Consider the following 20,588-nt stretch of genomic DNA (forward strand, 5'->3'; position numbering starts at 1 on the left):
AGCATGTGTTGTTCAAGAAAGGACAAGTTCAGTGTTGAAGTGTAGATGGCCTGGTGGGCAGGGGAGCAGTGGAGCTGGAGGGACAGGCTGGGAACAGGTCACAGAGGCCCTGAAATCTCCTGTGGAGTCTGGAGTTTAGTGATGTGATCTGATTTGTATTTTCTTAGAAGTTTCCTAATTGCAGTGATGGATTGTGGTATTCCAATAAAAGCCCTCTGGTTTCAGGGCTGGAGGGAGAGAGAGCAGGGAGACTGATCCAGGTCGAAGTAGGCTTGGATTTGGGTGATGGCAGCAAGGATGGAAAGTTAGTGGACAGATTCAAATTTGAGAGCTGCGATGACTGGATGGATGGAGGGAAAGGGGTAGAAATACATGAAAATGTTGTATTATGTTTCTTCCCTGTCTCAGTGTGAGACCTGGAACTCGTGTCTGCTGTCATCACGTCTTAGACCTCACTGGTGAGAGGCAAACTGTATTATAGGTTGCCTCCTACCTAACAAGTCACAATAGGATTCAAGAGCAAATGCATTTGAGCCTCTCTAAGAGGTCCACGACTGCAAGGAAATTAGATCAGATCTTCTAAATTAGCTGATGGTAGATGATCACATTTGGCATTGGCACTTGTGACTCTTGTGTGCTCCCAATGCCTGCTGGTAGAACTAAACCTCCACTGTGCCTTTGGCTGCTAAAAATGCTAGTAGGATCATAATGCATGCAGCTTCTGCAGAGACTTCTTTGGAATACCTCAGTAAATTTGGCTTCATGTTATGTCTATAAGGAGTGAAGATGGAAACCAGGGCCGAGCGTGGTGGCTCATGTCTGTAATCTCAACATTTTGAGAGGCTGAGATGAGAGAATCACTTGAGGCCAGGAGTTCAAGACCAACCTGGGCAACATAGCAAGACCCTGTCTCTACAAAACACTTTTAAAAAATTAGCCAGGTGTGGTGGCATACATCTGTAGCCCCAGCTGCTTAGGAGGGTGAGGCAAGATCAGTTGAGCCCAGGAGTTTGAGGTTACAATAAGCCATGATAGCGCCACTGCACTGCAGCCTAGGCAACAAAGCGAGATCCTATCTTAAAAAAAAAAAAAGATATGGAAACTAGGCCCTTCTTTTATGTTTTTTAGGAGCCCTTAGGAAAAGAATTTTTGTTTGTTTGTTTTGTTTTGAGATGGAGTTTCTTTCTGTTGCCCAGGCAGGGGTGCAGTGGTGGGATCTTGGCTCACTGCAACCCCTGTCTCGGGTTCAAACGATTCTCCTGCTTCAGTCTCCCAAGTAGCTGGGATTACAGGCGTGTGCCACCATGCCCAGCTAATTTTTGTATTTTTTGTAGAGACGAGGTCTCACCGTGTTGGCCAGGCTGATGTCGAACTCTTGACCTCAAATAATCCACCTGCCTTAGCCTCCCAAAGTGTTGGGATTACAGGCGTGAGCTACCACACCTGGCCAGGAGAAGGATTTTTGAGCAGAATTCAAACCAATGATTTTTGTCTTCCCCATGCTGGGTATTTGAAAAAGCCATAGAGGGGAAGGAGGGCAGTCTATGTGTGTATTCCATGACAGAGGGAAAAGCTGAAATAAAATGTACCCCGAGAAGAATTAGGGCTGGGAGGATGGAATAGCAAGAATGATCCCAAATCAAGTATAATGATTTTTTTTGTTTGTTTTGGGTTTTTTTTTTTTTTAGACAGGGTCTTGCTCTGTTGCCCAGGCTGGAGTACAGTGGCGCGATCTTGGCTCACTGCAAGCTCCGCCTCTGCTTTGGGTTTTTTTGAGACAGAGTCTCGCTTTGTCACCCAGGCTGGAGTGCGGTGGCACTATCTTGGCTCACTGCAACCCCTACCTCCCAGGTTCAAGTGATTCTCCTATGTCAGCCTCCCGAGTAGCTGGGACTACAGGCGTGCGCCACCATGTCCAGCTAATTTTTGCATTTTTAGTGGAGATGGGGTTTCACAATATTGGTCAGGTTGGTCTTGAACTCCTGGCCTCGTGATCCACCTGCCTCGGCCTCCCAAAGTACTGGAATTACAGGCGTAAGCCACCGTGCCCAGCCTAATAATGTTTTTTTTTAAAAAAAATAGCCCGGGTGCGGTGGCTTATGCCTGTAAATCCCAGCACTTTGGGAGGCCGAGGCAGGTGGATTGCTTGAGGTCAGGAATTTGAAACCAGCCTAGCCAACATGGCAGAACACCATCTCCACTAAAAGTACAAAAGTAAGCCATGCATGGTGGCATGCGCCTGTAATCCCAACTACTTGGGAGGCTGATACAGGAGAATTGCTTGAACCCGGGAGGCAGAGGTTTCAATGAGCTGAGATCATACCACTGCACTGCAGCCTGGGCGACAGAGTGAGGCCCTGTCTCAATAAAAACCAAAACAAAAGCAAAACAAAAAATACAGACATGCGCCTTTTTCATTTAACGTGTGTGTCTGTGTGTGTACTGGTGAGAAGTTTGAAATCAAGCCTCTTTTCTCCCTCTAGAGGGTTAAGGACTGTATTGGAGTGGACTCACCTATTCCTATCCTTGTTTGGTATATTACAATTTGGTGGCCTGTTTTGCAGTTTATCTGTTGCAGTAAAAGTATAGTTAATCTTTAACATGTCAAGGCTGTAAACAGAAATCCTGGATCTGAAACAGTACTAACATCCAAATGAATGATATCAGAAGTACCTGAATGATACCATAGATTTATGGCAACCATTATAGGTCTTTGAAAGAAGGGCTGAATCCACTTTTGACATGAATTGATATGGCTGTTATTTCCTCTGATGTAGATTGGACCATGTGGAGGTAGGGAGAATAGAATGTCATGTTCTTTCACTGAAGCCATGCCGTGAGCAACTCTATCCAAATAGAATGTCACACCTCTCAGTTGGAGACCCAGGAGGACTGACCGTGTGCCAAGAGTGAGGACAGGAGGTGATTACAGCTTACTAGGCAAGGCGAGCAGTCCACCCGCGGAGTTCACTGAGCCGAATTAGCTCTTCCGTAGAGCTTAATGTGTTTCCTGTTTCTGTCTTTCCAGAAGTGCATACTGTGCCGCCTCCGTAGCCTCGCTGACCAACATCATCACTCCAGACCTCTTTGAGGGCACTGCTGAGTGGATAGCAAGGTGAGAGAAACCAGGGTTTCTCCTGGCCTCTTGGAGAGCAGGCGGTCACGACGCTACTTCAGAAAAATAAAAAGCAGAGGGACTTGGAAGGGAATACAAAATCACAGGAGATCCATTAGGGTTATCTAATGATTTTTTTAAGTACTTAAAATGTCTTCTTTTTTCCAAACTTTCTTTAATGTTATATTTTAGATTGGCAAGGATAAAACAAACCTTGGTAAACAATATTAGTGAGAGCCTGAACTGATTTAACCAGTTTTTAGAGCAATTTGACAATATATCAAAGGTGCCCTTGCGTAGGACCCAGTAATTCCACTCCCACAGAAACCCTCGCACACACGAATGGGAGAAAGGAGCACAGGATTTGTTTATAAGAGCCAAAAGCTGGACACAGATTCAGTGCTCATAAGCACGAGATGGGTAAGTGTGGTATAGTTGCATCAGAATATAATGTAACTGTCAAAATGAATGAACTAGAGTTACATGGATCAATACGGAAAAATCTCTATGTTGAACTGAAAGAATGAAAAGAAAAAATACAAAAAACCATACAGTTTAGCACATTTACTTAAAATTTGAAACATGCAAGAGAATTCTGTATTGTTTCTGAAAAGAATCATGTAATAATATAAAAACATGCATACGAAAGATAAACACCAAATTTAGCATGGTGATTCCTGCTCGGGGGAGAGCAAAGGAAATGAGATAAGTCTGCATAGGAGACTTCAGCTGTAATCATTAACAACAACAAAGACCTGAAGTGTATATGGCTAATTCTAAGCTAGGTATTAGATACATGTATGTTCTATATTTTATTTGCTGTATTTTCCTGGATGCTTCAAATATTTCATAATTTTAAAAAAGCATGCCAGGTGCGGTGGCTCACGCCTGTAATCCCAGCACTTTGGGAGGCTGAGGCAGGCGGATCACGAGGTCAGGAGATTGAGACCATCCTGGCTAACATGGTGAAACCCCGTCTCTACTAAAAATACAAAACATTAACTGGGTGAGGTGGTGGGTGCCTGTAGTTCCAGCTACTCAGGAGGCTGAGGCAGGAGAATGGCGTGAACCCAGGAGGTGGAGCTTGCAGTGAGCTGAGATCGCACCACTGCACTCCAGCCTGGGTGACAGAGCAAGACTCCATCTCAAAAAAAAAAAAAAGCAAAAGGTATAGTAGACACATAGATACTGTGATGGAATGATAGCCAAGCTGAGATACTATTTTAGTTAAAAAATTTTTGTTTTTATCAAAGTAGCATGTCTTACCATATAAATATAATTTACAGTGACACCAGATGATATGCTGAGATCATATTTCCTTTTTTGTATGAGTTTCATTTTCCTGGAGTTAATGAATATATCATGAATGTACTTATGAATTCCTTCCCAAATTGTCTGTCAGAGCTATAAAAAAATTACTCTAAACGTAGTCAAACCCTTCAGGTAACCTGCCTCTGTGCACGCGTGCGTTTTGAGTCACCCCTCTTGGAGCCCTCTGCCCTCCTGCTTCAGTCTGGACAGATTGCTCTCAGCTTGCTGCACAGCAGGCATTCCGAAGCTTCCTTTCAGCATGAAATTCACTTCACTTCTCTCCTTTGTTGAAGTCCCTGTCCTCCTTTTTCTTGGTTATTTTCATGAAGCATTGTACTCCAACAGATCCCAACAAAGGGGACCTGGGAGATAAATTTTAATATCTTGCATGTATCTGTGTTCTAATCTCACACTTACTTATTTGGTTAGAGATTTCTAAATTGGAAATGGTATAAACTGTATTCTTTCTGAATTTTGTAAGCATTGCTTCGTTATCTTCTAGCTTCCAATGTCATTGTGAATAAGGCTGATAATAGTAACCAGAGTTCATTGAGGACTATGTCATGCTCAATAGTAAGGTAGCTATATATAGTTGAGAGCTGGAGAGTAGGCACTGCCTGTATTTGGTTCTCTTTTATATTTTGTGTTTCTCAGCTGAGATTTCCCATCTTTTTATTCTTTATGAGTGTATTTTTCTTCACTTTGCTGTGGTAAGTATGTAATTATAATGTCTGCTTTAAATTGCTTGTCTGGGAATTTCCACATCTGTGTGTCCTAGAGTTGGCATGTCAGCTCCGTGAGTCTTCCTGTGCCGTGTGATGTTGTGTTGTGTCCTGGACATTGTGATATGATGGTGGAGGTGTCATACAACAGAACGGTATGGATTCTGGTGGTTTGCCCTGAAGGGCGTTGATGTTTTCAGTTTAGCAGGCAGTCAACTTGGTCAGACTCAAGCTGCAAACTGTCACTCCTGCAGCAGCTCAGAGCTCAGTTCTTGCTTGGAAGTTGCTTTGTTTCCCCAGCACGTATGCGGAAACTTGAACTGAGTTTAAATGCAGAATTTGGGATTTTTCTTCTTTGACTTTCCTGTTTCTGGATTCATCCTCAGTTTCTGGCAGCCTGCATCTTCCTGCCAGAAGGATGGTTGGCTTCCCATTAGAGTGTTGGCTGCTCGCCCCTGACCCCTGACCCCTGGCCTGCTGCTGCCACCCTGGGCTACGGCTGCCATCCTGAGGGCAAACCAGAGAGAAAAAGTTGTGGGGGAAGGGAGGGACTAACTGTGTGCTGTTCTCTGTTCCAAGTTTCAAACTCCACCAAAATTTGCCTGCCGTGTTTCAGTCAGCTGAGCCCTCAGGAAGCTGTTTTTTTTTTTTTTTTTTTTTTTTTTTTTTTTTTTTTTTTTTGAGACGGAGTCTCGCTCTGTCACCCAGGCTGGAGTGCGGTGGCCAGATCTCTGCTCACTGCAAGCTCCGCCTCCTGGGTTTACGCCATTCTCCTGCCTCAGCCTCCCGAGTAGCTGGGACTACAGGCGCTCACCACCTCGCCCGGCTAGTTTTTTGTATTGTTTTTTAGTAGAGACGGGGTTTCACCGTGTTAGCCAGGATGGTCTCGATCTCCTGACCTCGTGATCCGCCCGTCTCAGCCTCCCAAAGTGCTGGGATTACAGGCTTGAGCCACCGCGCCCGGCCAGGAAGCTGTTTTTTTGTATTTTGTTCAGCGTACAGCTGTCGTTTGCAGGAGGGTTGATTGATTAGGCACAGCCTAGACACGGAACTCAGACAGCCTGGGTTTGATTTCCAGTTTTGCCCTTTCTTTCCTCTTCTCTTCCTTCTTTCTTCCTCTCTTTATCTCCCTCCCTCCCTCCCTCCCTTCCTTCCTTCCTTCCTTCCTTTCCTTCTTTTTTTGAGACAGAGTCTTGCTCTGTTGCGCAAGCTGGAGTATAGTGGTGTGATCACAGCTTGCTGCAGCCACCACCTCCTGGGCTCAAGCAATCCTCCCATCTCAACCTCCCAAGTAGCTGGAACAACAGGCACGTGCCACCATAACCAGCTAATGTTTTTTTAAAAAATTGTAGAGATGGGGTCTGTCTGTGTTACCCAGATGGGGCTTGAACTTCTGGACTCAGGCCATCCACACACCTTGACTTCCCAAAGTTCAAGGATTATAGGCATGAGCCACTGCGCCTGGCTTTTTTTTTTTTTTTTTTTTCTTTGAAGACAGGGTCTCGCTTTGTTGGCCTGGCTGAATTGCAGTGATACAATCACGGCTCACTGCAGCCTTGACCTCCTGGGCTCAAGCAGTCTTCCCACCTCAGCCTCGTGAGTAGCAGAGACCACAGGTGTGCACCACAACACCTAGCTAATTTTTAAAATGTCTTGTAAAGACAGAGTCTGTGTTGCCCAGGCTGGTCTTGAACTCCTGGTTTCAAGCGGTCTTCCTGCCTCAGCCCCCCAAAATGCTGGAATTACAGGTGTGCCGTTTCTGATTAGCTTTGTGCTTGTACAAGTTATTCTACTGTTCTGTGTCATAGTTTCCTTATATGTCAAGTGGTGGGATACTGAATTTAATTAATTTAATTTAATTAACTTATTCTTTGAAACAGGGTCTCACTTTGTCACCCAGGCTGGAGTGCAGTGGCGTGATCTTGGCTCACCGGAGCCTTGACCTCCTGGGTTCAAGTGATCCTCCTGCCTCAGCTTTCCAAGTAACCAGGACTGCAGGTGTATGCCACCACACCTGGCTAATTTTTGTGTTTTTAGTAGAGATGGAGTTTTTCCATGTTGCCCAGGCTGGTCTTAAACCCCTGAGCTCAAGCAATCCACCTGCCTCAGCCTCCCAAAGTGCTGGGGTTACAGGTGTGAGCATGTATGTTCTATATTTTGTATTAAGCCTTTCAATTTTGTATTAAGCTGAAATACAAAGAAGTCAAGTGGATTCCACTGTGCTGTACTACCTGGCAGTGCCATTGTGATTCTTAATTCTCTCTCTTTTTCATTTTTTCTTCTGTCTCTCTTTCTCTATCCCCATCCTGTCCTTCTTTAGAGGTTTGGAATCTTTATTCTTTTTTGTGTGTGATGGAATCTTGCTCTGTCACCCAGGCTGGAGTGCAGTGGCATAATCCTAGCTCACTGCAACCTCAATGCCTGCCACCATGCCCAGCTAATTTTCGTATTTTTAGTAGAGACGGGGTTTTGCCATATTGACCAGGCTGGTCTCAAACTCCTGACCTCAAGTGATCTGCCCTTCTCACCCTCCCAAAGTACTGGGATTACAGACATGAGCCACCTCGGCTGGCCTGGAATCTTTATTCTTGTTTGGAAACTTGATGATGAATCTTGACGTGGATTATTTTTTATTCATTGTGCTGGTAGTCGATTTGGAAGTGCATATACTTTAGTACCAAGAATCTTTATTATAGTATTTCTTTGATAATTTCTTCTCTTGTGTTTTCTGTTTGCTTTTTTTTTTTTTTTCTTTGAGACAGAGTCTTGCTGTTGTCACCTGGGCTGGAGTGCAATGGTGTGATCTCGGCTCACTACAACCTCTGCCTCCTGGGTTCCAGCAATTCTCCTGCCTCAGTCTCCTGAGTAGCTGGGATTACAGAAGCCCACCACTACGCCCAGCTAATTTTTGTATTTTTAGTAGAGACAGGGTTTTACCATGTTGGCCAGGCCAGTCTCGAACTCCTGACCTCAAGTGATCCACCTGCCTTGGCCTCCCAAAGTGCTGAGATTACAGGCGTGAGTCACCACGCCAGGCTTTTTTTTTTTTTTTTTTTTTTTTTTGAGACAGGGTCTCATGTGTCTCCCAGGTTGGAATGCAGTGATGCAATCATGGCTCACCGCTGCCTCAACTTTCCAGGCTCAAGTGATCATTCTCAGCCTCCTCAGTAGCTGTGACTACAGGCATCCACCACCAGCTAATTTTTAAAATTTTTGTAGAAACAAAGCCTCACCACGTTGCCCAGGTTGGTCTCAAACTCATGGGCTGAAGTAATCCTCCTGCTGTGGCTTCCCCAGGTGCTGGGATTACAGGTGTGAGCCACCGTGCCCAGCCTCTTATATATTTATTTGTTTTATTTACTTATTTATTGAGACGGTGCCTTGCTCTGTTGCCCAGGCTGGAGTGTAATGGTGCACTCCGGCTCGCTGCAACCTCTTTCTCCCAGGTTCAAGCGATTCTTCTACCTCAGCCACCCGAGTAACTGGGATTATAGGTGTGTGCCACCACACCCAGCTAATTTTTTTGTATTTTTAGTAGAGACGGGGTTTCACCATGTTGATCAGGTTAGTCTCAAACTCCTGACCTCAAATGATCCTCCTGCCTTGGTCTACCAAAGTGCTGGGATTACAGGCATGAACCACTGTACCTGGCCAGCCTCTTTTTTAAAATATGACATCCCATTAGTACATTTGATTGTCTGACTTTTAAGAATACTTTGAGGCTGGGCACGGTGACTCAGGCCTGTAATCACAGCACTTTGGGAGGCCGAGGCGGGCGGATCACGAGGTCAGGAGTTCGAGACCAGCATGGCCAACATAGTGAAACCCAGCCTCTACAAAATATACAAAAAATTAGCCGGGCATGGTGGCGGGTGCTTGTAATCCCAGCTACTCGCGAGGCTGAGGCAGGAGAATTGCTTGAACCCAGGAGGCAGAGGTTGCAGTGAGCCAAGATCGCACCATTGCACTCCAGCCCGGGTGACAGTGTGAGACTCTATCTCAAAATCAATCAATAAATAAAAAAGAATGAAAATACTTTCGGGCGCAGTGGTTTACACCTGTAATCCCAGCACTTTGGGAGGCCAAGGCAGGCAGAACACGTGGCCAGGAGTTCGAGACCAGCCTGACCAACATGGTGAAACCCTGTCTCTGCTAAAAATACAAAAATTAGCCGGGCATGGTGGCAGGCACCTGTAATCCCAGCTACTCAGGAGGCTGAGGCAGGAGAATCACTTGAACCCAGGAGGCGGAGGTTGCAGTGAGCCAAGATTGTGCCACTGCACTCCAGCCTCGGCAACAGAGCGAGACTGTCTCAAAAATAAATAAATAAAAATAAAAATACTTCATTGCATGGTTTCCATCTCTTAATCCTTCTTCTTATACTTCGAGAGATTCTCTTAGTATTTATCATCTAATCCTCTTGTTTTTATTTTTATAATCCTATTTTTAGTTTTCCTCCCTGACTACTTTTACTTCCTGACTACTTTTTTATATACTCTCTTGTTTTCTGGGGATATTTTGTCCTGTCAGTAGTCTTACTTCATATAATGTTTTATCTAAAGATATAACTTTAAAAAGTTTTCTTTTGCTCCGTGCCTTATTTCCTCCAGTTTATTTTTGTTTGTTTTGGTCTCCTTCTCGTTCATAGTAGAGACTGCAGTCAAATGTCTGGTACTCTACAGCTGTCTGTTCATTTTTAAGGGTCCAGCACTGAAAAGCTGCTGGAGAGCTCTGCGAGGGTGGGCAGGATCAAGCCATTCATTGGGGAATTCTCAAAGCAGTATCTGCAGGGCTTTTCCCTTGGGCTTATCAGTTCCCTCAGAGAGGAATCTTCTAAATCCTGCTTGGAGTATGAAACTGGCAGCCTTGTGTGAAATACACAAGGGAATGGGGCTGGGGGTATTGTGTTCAGATTGCTGACTCTCATGTAATCCCATTGGGTGCAGTGTTCCCTCCTCCTCTTAGCTTGTTAGATATTCTGGAACTCAGATCCTTTTGCTTAAACCTCTGAAACTTCTCATCTTCTGCTGGATTTGAGTAGGGGACTTAAAGGTCTGATTCTTACGTAAGTTTGCAACCAACAGACTTGGTTCAAACGCATTCCACTTTGTGGAGGTTCCCTGTATCTCTAATCCTGGAGCCTTTTATTGGAGCACATCACCTTGCTTTTTGTTGCCCCTCTCCCATCCCTACCATTTGGGTAGGGAAGGTTTCTCTATTCTACTAAGTCAGTTATTTCTTGTCCTTGTGTTAGTCCATTTTGTGTCACTATAAAGGAATACCTGAGGCTGGGTAACTTAGAAAGAAAAGAGGTTTATTTGGCTCATAGTTCTGCAGGCTGTTAAGAAGCCATCGCCACCTGACCTAATTATAATTTTTAAAAATAACGTTTATTTTTGAAGAGTATAAAGGTTCATTATAAAAACTTTTTGAACAAAGAGAAAAACAGAAAGGAAAAATATTACCAGTAGACCTGTACTCAAAGATCACCAGAGGCCAAGTGCAGTGGTCCGTGCCTGTCATCCCAGCACTTTGGGATGCTGGGGTGGAAGGATTCCTCGAGGCCAGAAATTTAAGACCAGCCTGGGTAACATGGCAAAGCCCCAACTCTACAAAAAAAATACAAAAAATTGGCCGGGTATGGTGGGGCGTGCCCATAGTCCCAGCTACTCAGGAGGCTGAGGTGGGAGGATTGCCTGAGTCCACGAGGTTGAGGCTACAGTGAGCTGTGATACGCAGTCAACCTAGGTAACAGAGTTAAGACCCTATTGCAAAAATAAAAGATCACTAGAATCAACAATCACTTTTCAATTTTGTTTCAACTTGATGGTTATCACTATATATATGTGTGTGTGTGTGTGTGTATATATGATTTTATAACTTTTTCCCAAAGAGTAATAATTTGAATTATTATGTTTCTTACACAAGTAGGCTGTTTCTAAGTGTCTGGGTTTTTAACATTTTACAGTTTTTATTGTACTTATTTTTTTTAGAGACCCAGTCTCGCTCTTTCACCCAGGCTGGAGCACAATGGCATGATCATAGCTCACTGGAGCCTTGAACTCCTGACCTCAAGTGATCTTCTTGCCTTAGTCTCCTGAGCAGCTAGGATTACACACGGGCACCACCAGGCCCAACCTTTTTTTTTTTTTTTTTTGAAAAGACATTTCCAAACGTTAATTAGTTGGCATCTTTTCATTCATAGTTGTGATGGCTCACACCTTAATCTGAGTGAACTTTTCCTCTGCCACCTAGGATGGTCCTGGACTTGTGTAAGTCCACTCACTGGCCACTCAATCTGCTTTTCTCAATCTCTTCTTAGGTGTCAGAACTGGGAAGGTGGCATTGGCGGGGTACCAGGGATGGAAGCCCACGGTGGCTATACCTTCTGTGGCTTGGCCGCGCTGGTAATCCTCAAGAGGGAACGTTCCTTGAACTTGAAAAGCTTATTAGTAAGTATCTTTTGAACCAGCCTTCTCTCAGACCCCAGGTCATGGTGATGTGATTGTACTCAGACACGCAGGCTTTGGGAGAGTTTGGCTATGGGAAGGGCTAACAGTTAGCTCTGTTCCAATACAGAGGAAGGAGTGAGCAGCTGCTCTGTCTTGGCTCCCCCTTCTGCCTTTCTGTCTTCCTGCTTAGAGCTTTTTACATAGTGTGTAGACTACATAGACTGTATCCCGCAGACATCTGGTGTGAGCAGAGTACCTTCCTTATACTTCAGTTACGTAGAATTAGAGGTTATTGTGTGTTATAGAAAGAACCTCCTAAGAGGAAAAGTTACAGGAAGAGTTTTGCAGCGTTTTGAAACCAAACTTTTATTACCTGCTGCACTGTGTAAACATTTAGTACCTACATTTAAATGAGTGTTTAGGCAGAGCTGGCTAATTGCATTGAGAAGGCAGCCCAACATTTATATCTGGACCCCAAGCTCCTGGCCAGTATTCAGAAGAAACTCAGAAAGCAGTCAGCTTCAGGGAGTCACTAGATTGTAGTTAAATGATCAGTGTGTGCACAAACACACACACCTCCACAGCCACCAAGGAGAAGGCATTCCCCGTCATGTCATTTGAGGAGCATGTGCCCCCTGACCATGACCTTGACCTTGAGTTCAGATGCCAGCCTCCCATTGTACGGCCCATCGTGAGCTTCCTGGAGAGTTTCTGTCGTACCCTGTAGAGATGTAACCAGCAGCATCTTGCCTCCACCTTCAGAAAGCCTCCCCCGGCATAGTCTTTTTAAAGATTCCTGAAGGCTTGAAGGCTTATGCCGAAACAGCCAACTTTGTATGCGAACTTAAGAGTGTCTCAGATGTGTTAAAATCTGAGCACCAATAAGGGATGAAACAAAAAAGTCCCATCTCCCAGGCAGAAATAAGGAATGTGATCAGGGAGTGCCTCAGTTATAATGGCAGTGTTCCAGATTTGAACCCTGTCCCTACTACATTTGAGACATGGGTCCTTGGGCAAATTGTCTAATCTCTTCTAGCTTGGTATTTTTTCTTTTATAAGGTAGGGATAACTATCCTTATTTTTTTAAGGTTAAAGGAGAGAACATTTATAAACGGCCTGGCACATAGTAGGTACTTAATAAATGTTAGTGTCCCTCTAACACGGAGTAATAATCTTTTTGGCATAAGGGACCAGTTTTGTGGGAGATAATTTTTCCATGGACCTGGGGTGGGGGTGGGGCGGGGGGTAATGGTTTCAGGATGATTCAAGTACATTACGTTTATTGTGTACTTTATTTCTATTATTATTACATTGTAATATATAATGAAATAATTATACAACTCACAATAATGTAGAATCAGTGGGAGCCCTGAGCTTGTTTTCCTTCAACTACACAGTCCCATTTGGGGGCGATGGGAGACAGTGACAGATCATTAGGCATTAGACTCTCATATAGAGCGTGCAATCTAGAAGCCTGGCACACACAGTTCACAGTAGGGTTTGTGCTTCTATGAGAATCTAATGCTGCTGCTGATCTGTCAGGAAGTGGAGCTCAGGCAGTAATGCGAGCAGTGAGGAGCAGCTGTAAATACAGATGAAGCTTTCGCTGGCTCACCCACCACTCATGCCCTGCTGTGCAGCCTGGCATGGCCCGGGGGTTAGGGACCCGTGCTCTAACCCAAACTACTCCCTTCCATTTGCTTTGGGAGAATTAGGACACATATCTGAAGTATGAATTCCTGTAGCCCAAGGAAACAGAACAAATCCATGGGCTTAGGCACTGGAAAAAATAAATCAGTCTGCTTAAAAACACTTAAGCCCTACGGTAAGTAAAAATGAGGAACGGACTCCCACTGCAGCACCTGCTTTCTCTCTGCCTGAGTAATGCTTAGACCACTTCCATTACATGCTGGAAGCCCTGGTTCATTTAAGACCAGCCTGAACCTGCAGTGCAGTGTTTTCTGTCTCTTTTAAGAATTTGTGACTGTGACTCTGTATGGGCAGGTGTTGCCTTGAAGAGGGATATAATCTAAACTACAGCTTTTAGGGGAGGGCTGGCCCCCACTTCCATCAAGGGTCCCAGTGGCTTCTTTCAGGAACTTTACCTAGTAAGGCTCTAGAAACGGGAAGTACCCTCCCCTGTACCCTTTCAGTTGAGTGAGGCAGCTCTGTAAGTCTGTGGCTGGAATGGCCTAGGTGGTCTAGGGAGGGAAATGGAAATGTCATATCTGCTCAGCCAGTTGGTTCTGCTCATTTCAAGGGACCAAACCCATGACTATCTTGATCTTTGTAGTAGAGTGTGTTTAGAAAACTTGTAGATAAGCAAGGAATGGTGGTATCGTGTGTGACCACTGAGCGACATCAAGACCTATTTTACAGCTTCAAAGTAAAAGACTTTCTTATATCAGCCACAGGCTGGGCAGAATTGTCATTTGGTAATTAAAACGAGTGGCTTCTGCTTTCAGGCCTGCTAGTGACTTGCTAAGAGACCTTGGGTAAATTTCCCCAGGTGCCAAGTAAGAGTCAGGAGCAGTTTGAGATCATCTGATGAAATATAGTACCAAATTCCATTTATCTGCTTTTAATAAACTCCCCTGAGCAGGGAAGTAATGAGAAATGAGCTACTGTTAGTCTTGCCTTCAATTTCCAACTTAAGCCATGTTTATTAAAAGACTTTGAAGGTCTCCTTACAAACCAGCTTGGCCTCTTTATCCTCTCAGCACTGGCCCTGCTTTGGCCCAGGAAAAGGTAGTTGTCTGCTAGGCATTGAGCAGAGATCAGTGCTGGATGCCTCCACAGCATTGGCTTAAATGTTTCACTCTGTGTCTGTGGCAGTGTGGGGAGGGAAGAAAGAAAACCAGAGCACCAAAACTGGAGTGCCGAGAAGCCACAAGATGGGAAACCCTCCATCCCACAGATTGACTCCTGGAGATCCTGTCCGGCTGGATTTTGTCTCTTTTAGCCTACAACTGCCTTTCCCATCTGTGTCTCCTCAGCAATGGGTGACAAGCCGGCAGATGCGATTTGAAGGAGGATTTCAGGGCCGCTGCAACAAGCTGGTGGATGGCTGCTACTCCTTCTGGCAGGCAGGGCTCCTGCCCCTGCTCCACCGTGCACTGCACGCCCAAGGTGAGCCTGGGGAGCTGTTTGCTGAGGCTGGATGATTTCCCTCCACTACTCACAAAGTCTGGAAGCCCAGTGTGCTTTTTTAGAGGGGTTGAAATGAGCTCTGTCTGTCCTGGATTTTGAGTGCCCAGTGTGGAACCTCATGCCGTGGGGCATGCGAATGTAGAGTAAGATTTAGTTTCATTGGTTTAGTGTCATTCCTTGCTTCTTCAAATTGGCTGACAGAATGAGCTCCCTTGAAATTGCTACGGGGAGCGGGGAGGAAGTAGGTGCTGCTTCTGCATTATCTGGAAGGAGCAGCCCACTCCTGTCCTGGGCTCTGCGGTGACTGCCACCTCCTCTGGGTGCAGGGCAGAGCTGAAAACCCAGTGTTGCAACAGTCACTGTTGCAACAGCAACAGGAAAGGCAACTGCGTAAAGGGGTAGAGAACCAGAACCCATGGAGAAAAGACTCGCTGTGTCTGACTGGCTGCAGAGTTGTCACCATTAGAAATGTTTTATTTTACATTCTCAATGAACAAGCTTAAATGGGAGTTTGTTCCACCTGCACCATTGGCGTAGAGAAATCCACATTCATTTCTGTGGGGTCTCAAATGGGAATGCAAAACCGAAGTAGTTAGCGAGCAAAAACTCTGGGAACATTCTCTCTTTACCTCTTGAAACCTCAGTCTGCCTGCTAATTCCTGCACCATCTTTCTGGTGTACTTGATGTGGGAGCAGGTGTCTCTGAGTAGACCTGTGGGAGAGGGGAAGTCATGGGGCCCTGCTGGCTGCTCATCTGTTTTTGGAGTGAGATCCCTGGGTCCAGAGAGAAGCTGTTCTTTGGACTTAACTGGATAATGTAACTGCTCAAATGTAAAAGATGAGATTCCTTCTGCTCCTCCCCACACTTTTCTCTCCTGTTTCTGAGGCCCGCCCCCACCCCACCCTTTTTTCCCCCCGCTGAGACAGAGTCTTGCTCTGTCTCCCAGGCTGAAGTACGGTGGCACAATATCGGCTCACTGCAACCTCCACCTCCAAGGTTCAAGCAATTCTCCTGCCTCAGCCTCCTTAGTAGCTGGGACTACAGGCATGTGCCACCACACCTGGCTAAGTTTTATATTTTTAGTAGAGACAGGGTTTCACCATGTTGGTTGGTCAGGCTGGTCTTGAACTCCTGACCTCAGGTGATCCGCCCACTTCCACCTCCCAAAGTGCTGGGACTACAGACATGAACCACCACGTCCAGCCCTGAGCCTCATTATTTAGTTTCTTAATTTCCTTTGAGTTGTTGAGTTGTGACCATTTCTGACACTGAATTAAAGTAAGCAGAGCCTCTGTCCCATTTTCCCGGCCTGGGCCCACTGGGCTTTAGGTATCAGTATTAAGGCATATAAGGCACTTACAGCCTTTGAACACGGCAAGTGCACTGTCAGCAAGTGCACTGACTCTGGAGCCTGCACAGCATCTGCCTTGACCACCAGTAGGGAAGTCAGGAATTCCCCAAGTCAAACATTTTTTATTTTATTTTATTTTTATTTTTTTGAGATGGAGTTTTGCTCTTGTTGCCTAGGCGAACAAGGTGCAATGGATCACTGCAACCTCTACCTCCTGGGTTCAAGTGATTCTCCTGCCTCAGCCTCCCAAATAGCTGGGATTACAGGCCTGCACCACCACGCCCAGCTAATTTTGTATGTTTAGTAGAGACGTGGTTTCTCCATGTTGGTTAGGCTGGTCTCAAACTCCTGACCTCAGGTGATCCACCCGCCTCGGCCTCCCAAAGTGCTGGGATTACGGCCGTGAGCCCCCGCACCCGACCTGACATTTCTAAGGTAGAAAAAAACTTGGGGTCATGGTGATCTCTTTATTTGGAACTGGTGAGGTCAAGCCCCTGGTAAAACTGTCAGTCTTTTACAAACCTGTCCCTGGCATTTGTAAGACGCAGTAATTCTGCAATCCTAGGGAAATCTGGAGCAAGCCATAACAGGAGCACCACCTGTCAAAGTCTTCCGGGGGACTGCTGGTTAATTGTTTATTGTAGCACACGTTCTAGAGGGCTTGGTAGCATTCAAGGCTTTGTCAGTGGAAAAGGGTGCCTATGAATCTTGGTGCTTCCAGCTTTTTTCATTGGCTGGGAGAAGGCCTGTGTTGTCTGAGGTTTTTCTCGGACACAGGGCATCTCTTGAACTTGGAACAGACAGGAGTCTGTAAAGAAGGGAAGTGTGTTGAGAGAAGGGCAAAATACTGACTTAGGGAATCAAAAGGGGCTGCAGTGTAGAAAGATAGTCACAATATATTGTGATCATATCAAAGCAATATGTGTGGAATCCCATTTTTGGTGAAGAGTTGACTCAAAAAAATTCATAGAAAGTATCTAGGATGTGAAATTACAAGTGATGTTTGTTTCCTCTGTTTGTATTTTCTAATCTTTCTATAGTTAATACGTATTTCTTGCATAAAGAAAGATAACAAAAGTTATTTTGCAAAAACAGGGAAATTCTACAAACAAAACAAGCAGCAAGGTGGGAAAAATATTTATGACAAGTGATGAATGGCTAATTTCTTTAATTTGAAAAAAAAAAAAAAAATCATACAAACCAGTAAGAAATGGATAGACAACCCAACTGAAAAACAGGCAAAGGATCTGAAGAGAGAGGTGCCAGAGAAAGAGCTGTCCTTCTTACTTTTTCTCCTACAACTGCTGCTACTACTGGTAGCGGAGTCTTCGCAAGCCCTCACTGTATGCCAGGGGCTGTACTGAGCATTTCACATATATTTTCTCATTTAATTCTCCAAGCAACCCTATGAAATAGGTAGCATTGTTCACAGATGAGGAAACAGAGTACAGTGAGGCTAAGTGACTGCTTTATAATACCTGATTGGCACTCACAAGGGTTAGTATGTGGTTGTGTGAATCCAGACTAGCTGGCATCTGAACCCTGCCCTGCTCATAACCACAGTAGGTGGCCATTAATCCAATGAAAAGTTGTTTAGCTCACTTGTAGTTAAAGAAATGCTAATTAAAAGACTGGCACTGTTTGTTTTTATTATCGGATTGGCAGAGATTAAGAAACTTGATACCCTATGTTGGAGAGAGTGTGAGAAAACAGGTAATTTGATACTGTTAGTGGGGATGTAAATAGGTAAATCATTTTTTGGAGGGCAGTTTGGAGACATCCGTTTAAATTATAAGGGCACTTACCCTTTGAACAGCAAGTGCACTGTCAGGAATTTACCTGCAGAGATATTAGCCAAGGATGTATATTGAAGTGGAGTTGTAATAGCAGCCTAAGTGCCCATCAAAAGGTTAAGGGTTACATAATAAAAATCTTTCCAAACAGTAGCTGCATCCCATGGGCTGATATAGAAAGCTCTCCAAGATACATCATCAAGTGTAAGGGGCAGGGCCTGGAGCAGTAACTGGGCACACAGCCTGAGATGTACACAGCTTTTCCTGGAACCCCCACCAAACCCCTTTAACAATGGGTACCTTTGGGAGAAGAGAAGGAGACAGAAGACAGGAGGAGGGAGACTTTTTAGATTTTTTTTTTTTTTTTTTTTTTTTGAGACAGAGTCTGACTCTGTTGGTGAGGCTGGAGTGCCATGGTGCGATCTCGGCTCACGGCAACCTCTGCCTCCTGGGTTCAATCGATTTTTGTGCCTCAGCCTCCTGAGTAGCTGGGATTACAGGTGTATGCCACCACACCTAGCTAATGTTTTCTATTTTTAGTAGAGGCAGGGTATGACTCCGTTGGCCTGGCTGGTCTCAAACTCCTGGCCTCAAGTGATCCACCTTCCTCGGCCACACAAAGTGCTGAGATTACAGGAATGAGCCACCATACCCGGCCAACTTTTTAGCTTTTATATTATACTGCACCCTTTTATATTTTAAGTATAATATAAATAAATTTATATTATACTTCTATATTATACTGTGCCCTTTAAAAAAAAAAACGATGTGCATTACTAATTTTATTTTGGTAAATGTACAAATACATTTTTTAAAAGGCATTGATCATATTGCTAACTAAAAAGCAAAAAGAATGCTCTGGTGCAGCACATGGGTCTAGGCCATGCCCTAACCCAGCAAGTGACCGTCAGTGGCTCCATGCCAATGACTACCTTCTATGTGTAAATGACGGTATTTGAGTAGAAGAAGGAATTATTATTAATAGCTTAAAACGCTGGGCACAGTGGTTCATGACTATAATCCCAGCACTTTGGGAGGCCAAGGCAGGCGGACCTCTTGAGCCCAGGAGTTGAAGACCAGCCTGGGCAATATAGTGAGAGCTTGTCTCTACAAAAAATTAAAAACAGTTAACCAGACAGTGGCATGTACCTGTAGTCCTAGCTACTCAGGAGGCTGAGGTAGAAGGATCACTTGAGTCTAGGAGGCAGAGGTTGCAGGCAGAGAGTGCCACTGCAACTCCAGCCTGGGCGACACAGCAAGATTGGGTCTCAAAAAGCAAAAGAAGCCTGTAATCGCAGCATTTTGGGAGGCCGAGGTGGGTGGATCATGAGGTCAGGAGTTCAAGACCAGCCTGGCCAACATGATGAAACCTTGTCTCTACTAAAGATACAAAATATTAGCTGGGTGTGGTGGCACGCACCTGTAATCCCAGTTCCTCAGGAGACTGAGGCCGGAGAATCACTTTTAACCCCGGAGGCGGAGGTTGCAGTGAGCTGAGATCATGCCATTGCACTCCAGCCTGGGTGATAGGGCGGGACTCCATCTCAAAAAAAAAAGAAAAGAAAAGAAAAAAAAGGCTAAGAAATCTCAAGTGCTGACTAAATCAGTGAGTTATTTGGTTTTTTGTTTTGTGGAACAGTAAGAGAGCAGCAGGCCTGTGAGTTTCTGCCTGGCTTGGTAGTTACTGGCTTCTTGTATGTTATTTGGGACATACCCTGGAATTTTCTTGTCCACCTGTGAAATTGAGCTACAGATGGCTGCACCTGTCAGTTATGGTGAGGAAAGACTTTTTATTTTTTTGGATGAAAAGAACCTTTGAAATGCAAAATGAGATGAGAATGGGGACCTATAATTTCAGGAAGAGGGAGAAAGGATTTAAAAGGCCGATTCCAGTGTGCATTTATCACCCTATAATCATATCTGCTTTCATCTTGTTGTGATTATGTGTGCTGGTGTCCAAATTCAGGATTTCTGGAAAGCTCCTTGTAGAATTTTTGAACTTTGAGCTTCTAAGCTTCAATAATATAGGAAGTCACTGAAACAGTCTATAATTTTTTACATGATAAACATAGCGTTTTCTTTTCAGATTCTAATTTTAGCCACAGGTTATCATTTGTCTTATAAAAATAGTCTTTTATTTGTTATAGGATATGAAATATATGTACATTTTGTACAGATATATAATGCAGTTTCCTAAAGTTTAATAAATATGCTTTTTCAAATAACAGCTTTGTTGAGATATAATTCCCATACCATACAACTTACCTATTCAGTTACGAACCATCATGACAATTCTAGAACATTTTCATTACTCATCCCCCCAAAAATCCCCATACACATTAAATATTTTCTTAAAAAGGAAATCACAAAGGAAAAATCAATAGTATAAAACATATATATGTTTTATATTAATTAAATTTTAAAATTAATTTTTAAAAGTTTTAAACTCACATAACCAAAACAGAGGAGCAAAAAGGAGAAAATAGATGCAGCATATGATGTAGACAAGGGGCAAATATAAGAAAAAGCTAGATTAATAAAATTGACTATTGGATCTCAGAAGATATAGGCCAAACAGACGGCGTCATAAGGAAATGCAAATATTAAACACAAGTTATGGAAAAATTTCACCCTAATTAGTAATCAGAGGCATGCAAATCAAAATAAATTATCAGGTACTATTTCTTTTTACC

At 44.2% G+C, this 20,588-nt stretch overlaps 1 protein-coding gene across 2 annotated transcripts in view; it reads left to right on the forward strand.

Annotated features, from left to right (window-relative positions):
- The window catches only part of FNTB (farnesyltransferase, CAAX box, subunit beta), a 76,674-nt gene that overhangs the window by 44,027 nt on the left and 12,059 nt on the right, over positions 1–20,588 (forward strand). For both annotated transcript variants that reach the window (XM_007986985.3, XM_073011077.1), the window contains exons 7-9: positions 3,029–3,115; positions 11,471–11,600; positions 14,597–14,729. In XM_007986985.3, the coding sequence (XP_007985176.1) occupies positions 3,029–3,115; positions 11,471–11,600; positions 14,597–14,729 (350 nt within the window). The remainder of the gene's footprint in view (positions 1–3,028; positions 3,116–11,470; positions 11,601–14,596; positions 14,730–20,588) is intronic.

Source organism: Chlorocebus sabaeus, chromosome 24 (assembly GCF_047675955.1).
Source record: "Chlorocebus sabaeus isolate Y175 chromosome 24, mChlSab1.0.hap1, whole genome shotgun sequence".
In the NCBI taxonomy this organism is placed as follows: Eukaryota; Metazoa; Chordata; class Mammalia; order Primates; family Cercopithecidae; genus Chlorocebus; species Chlorocebus sabaeus.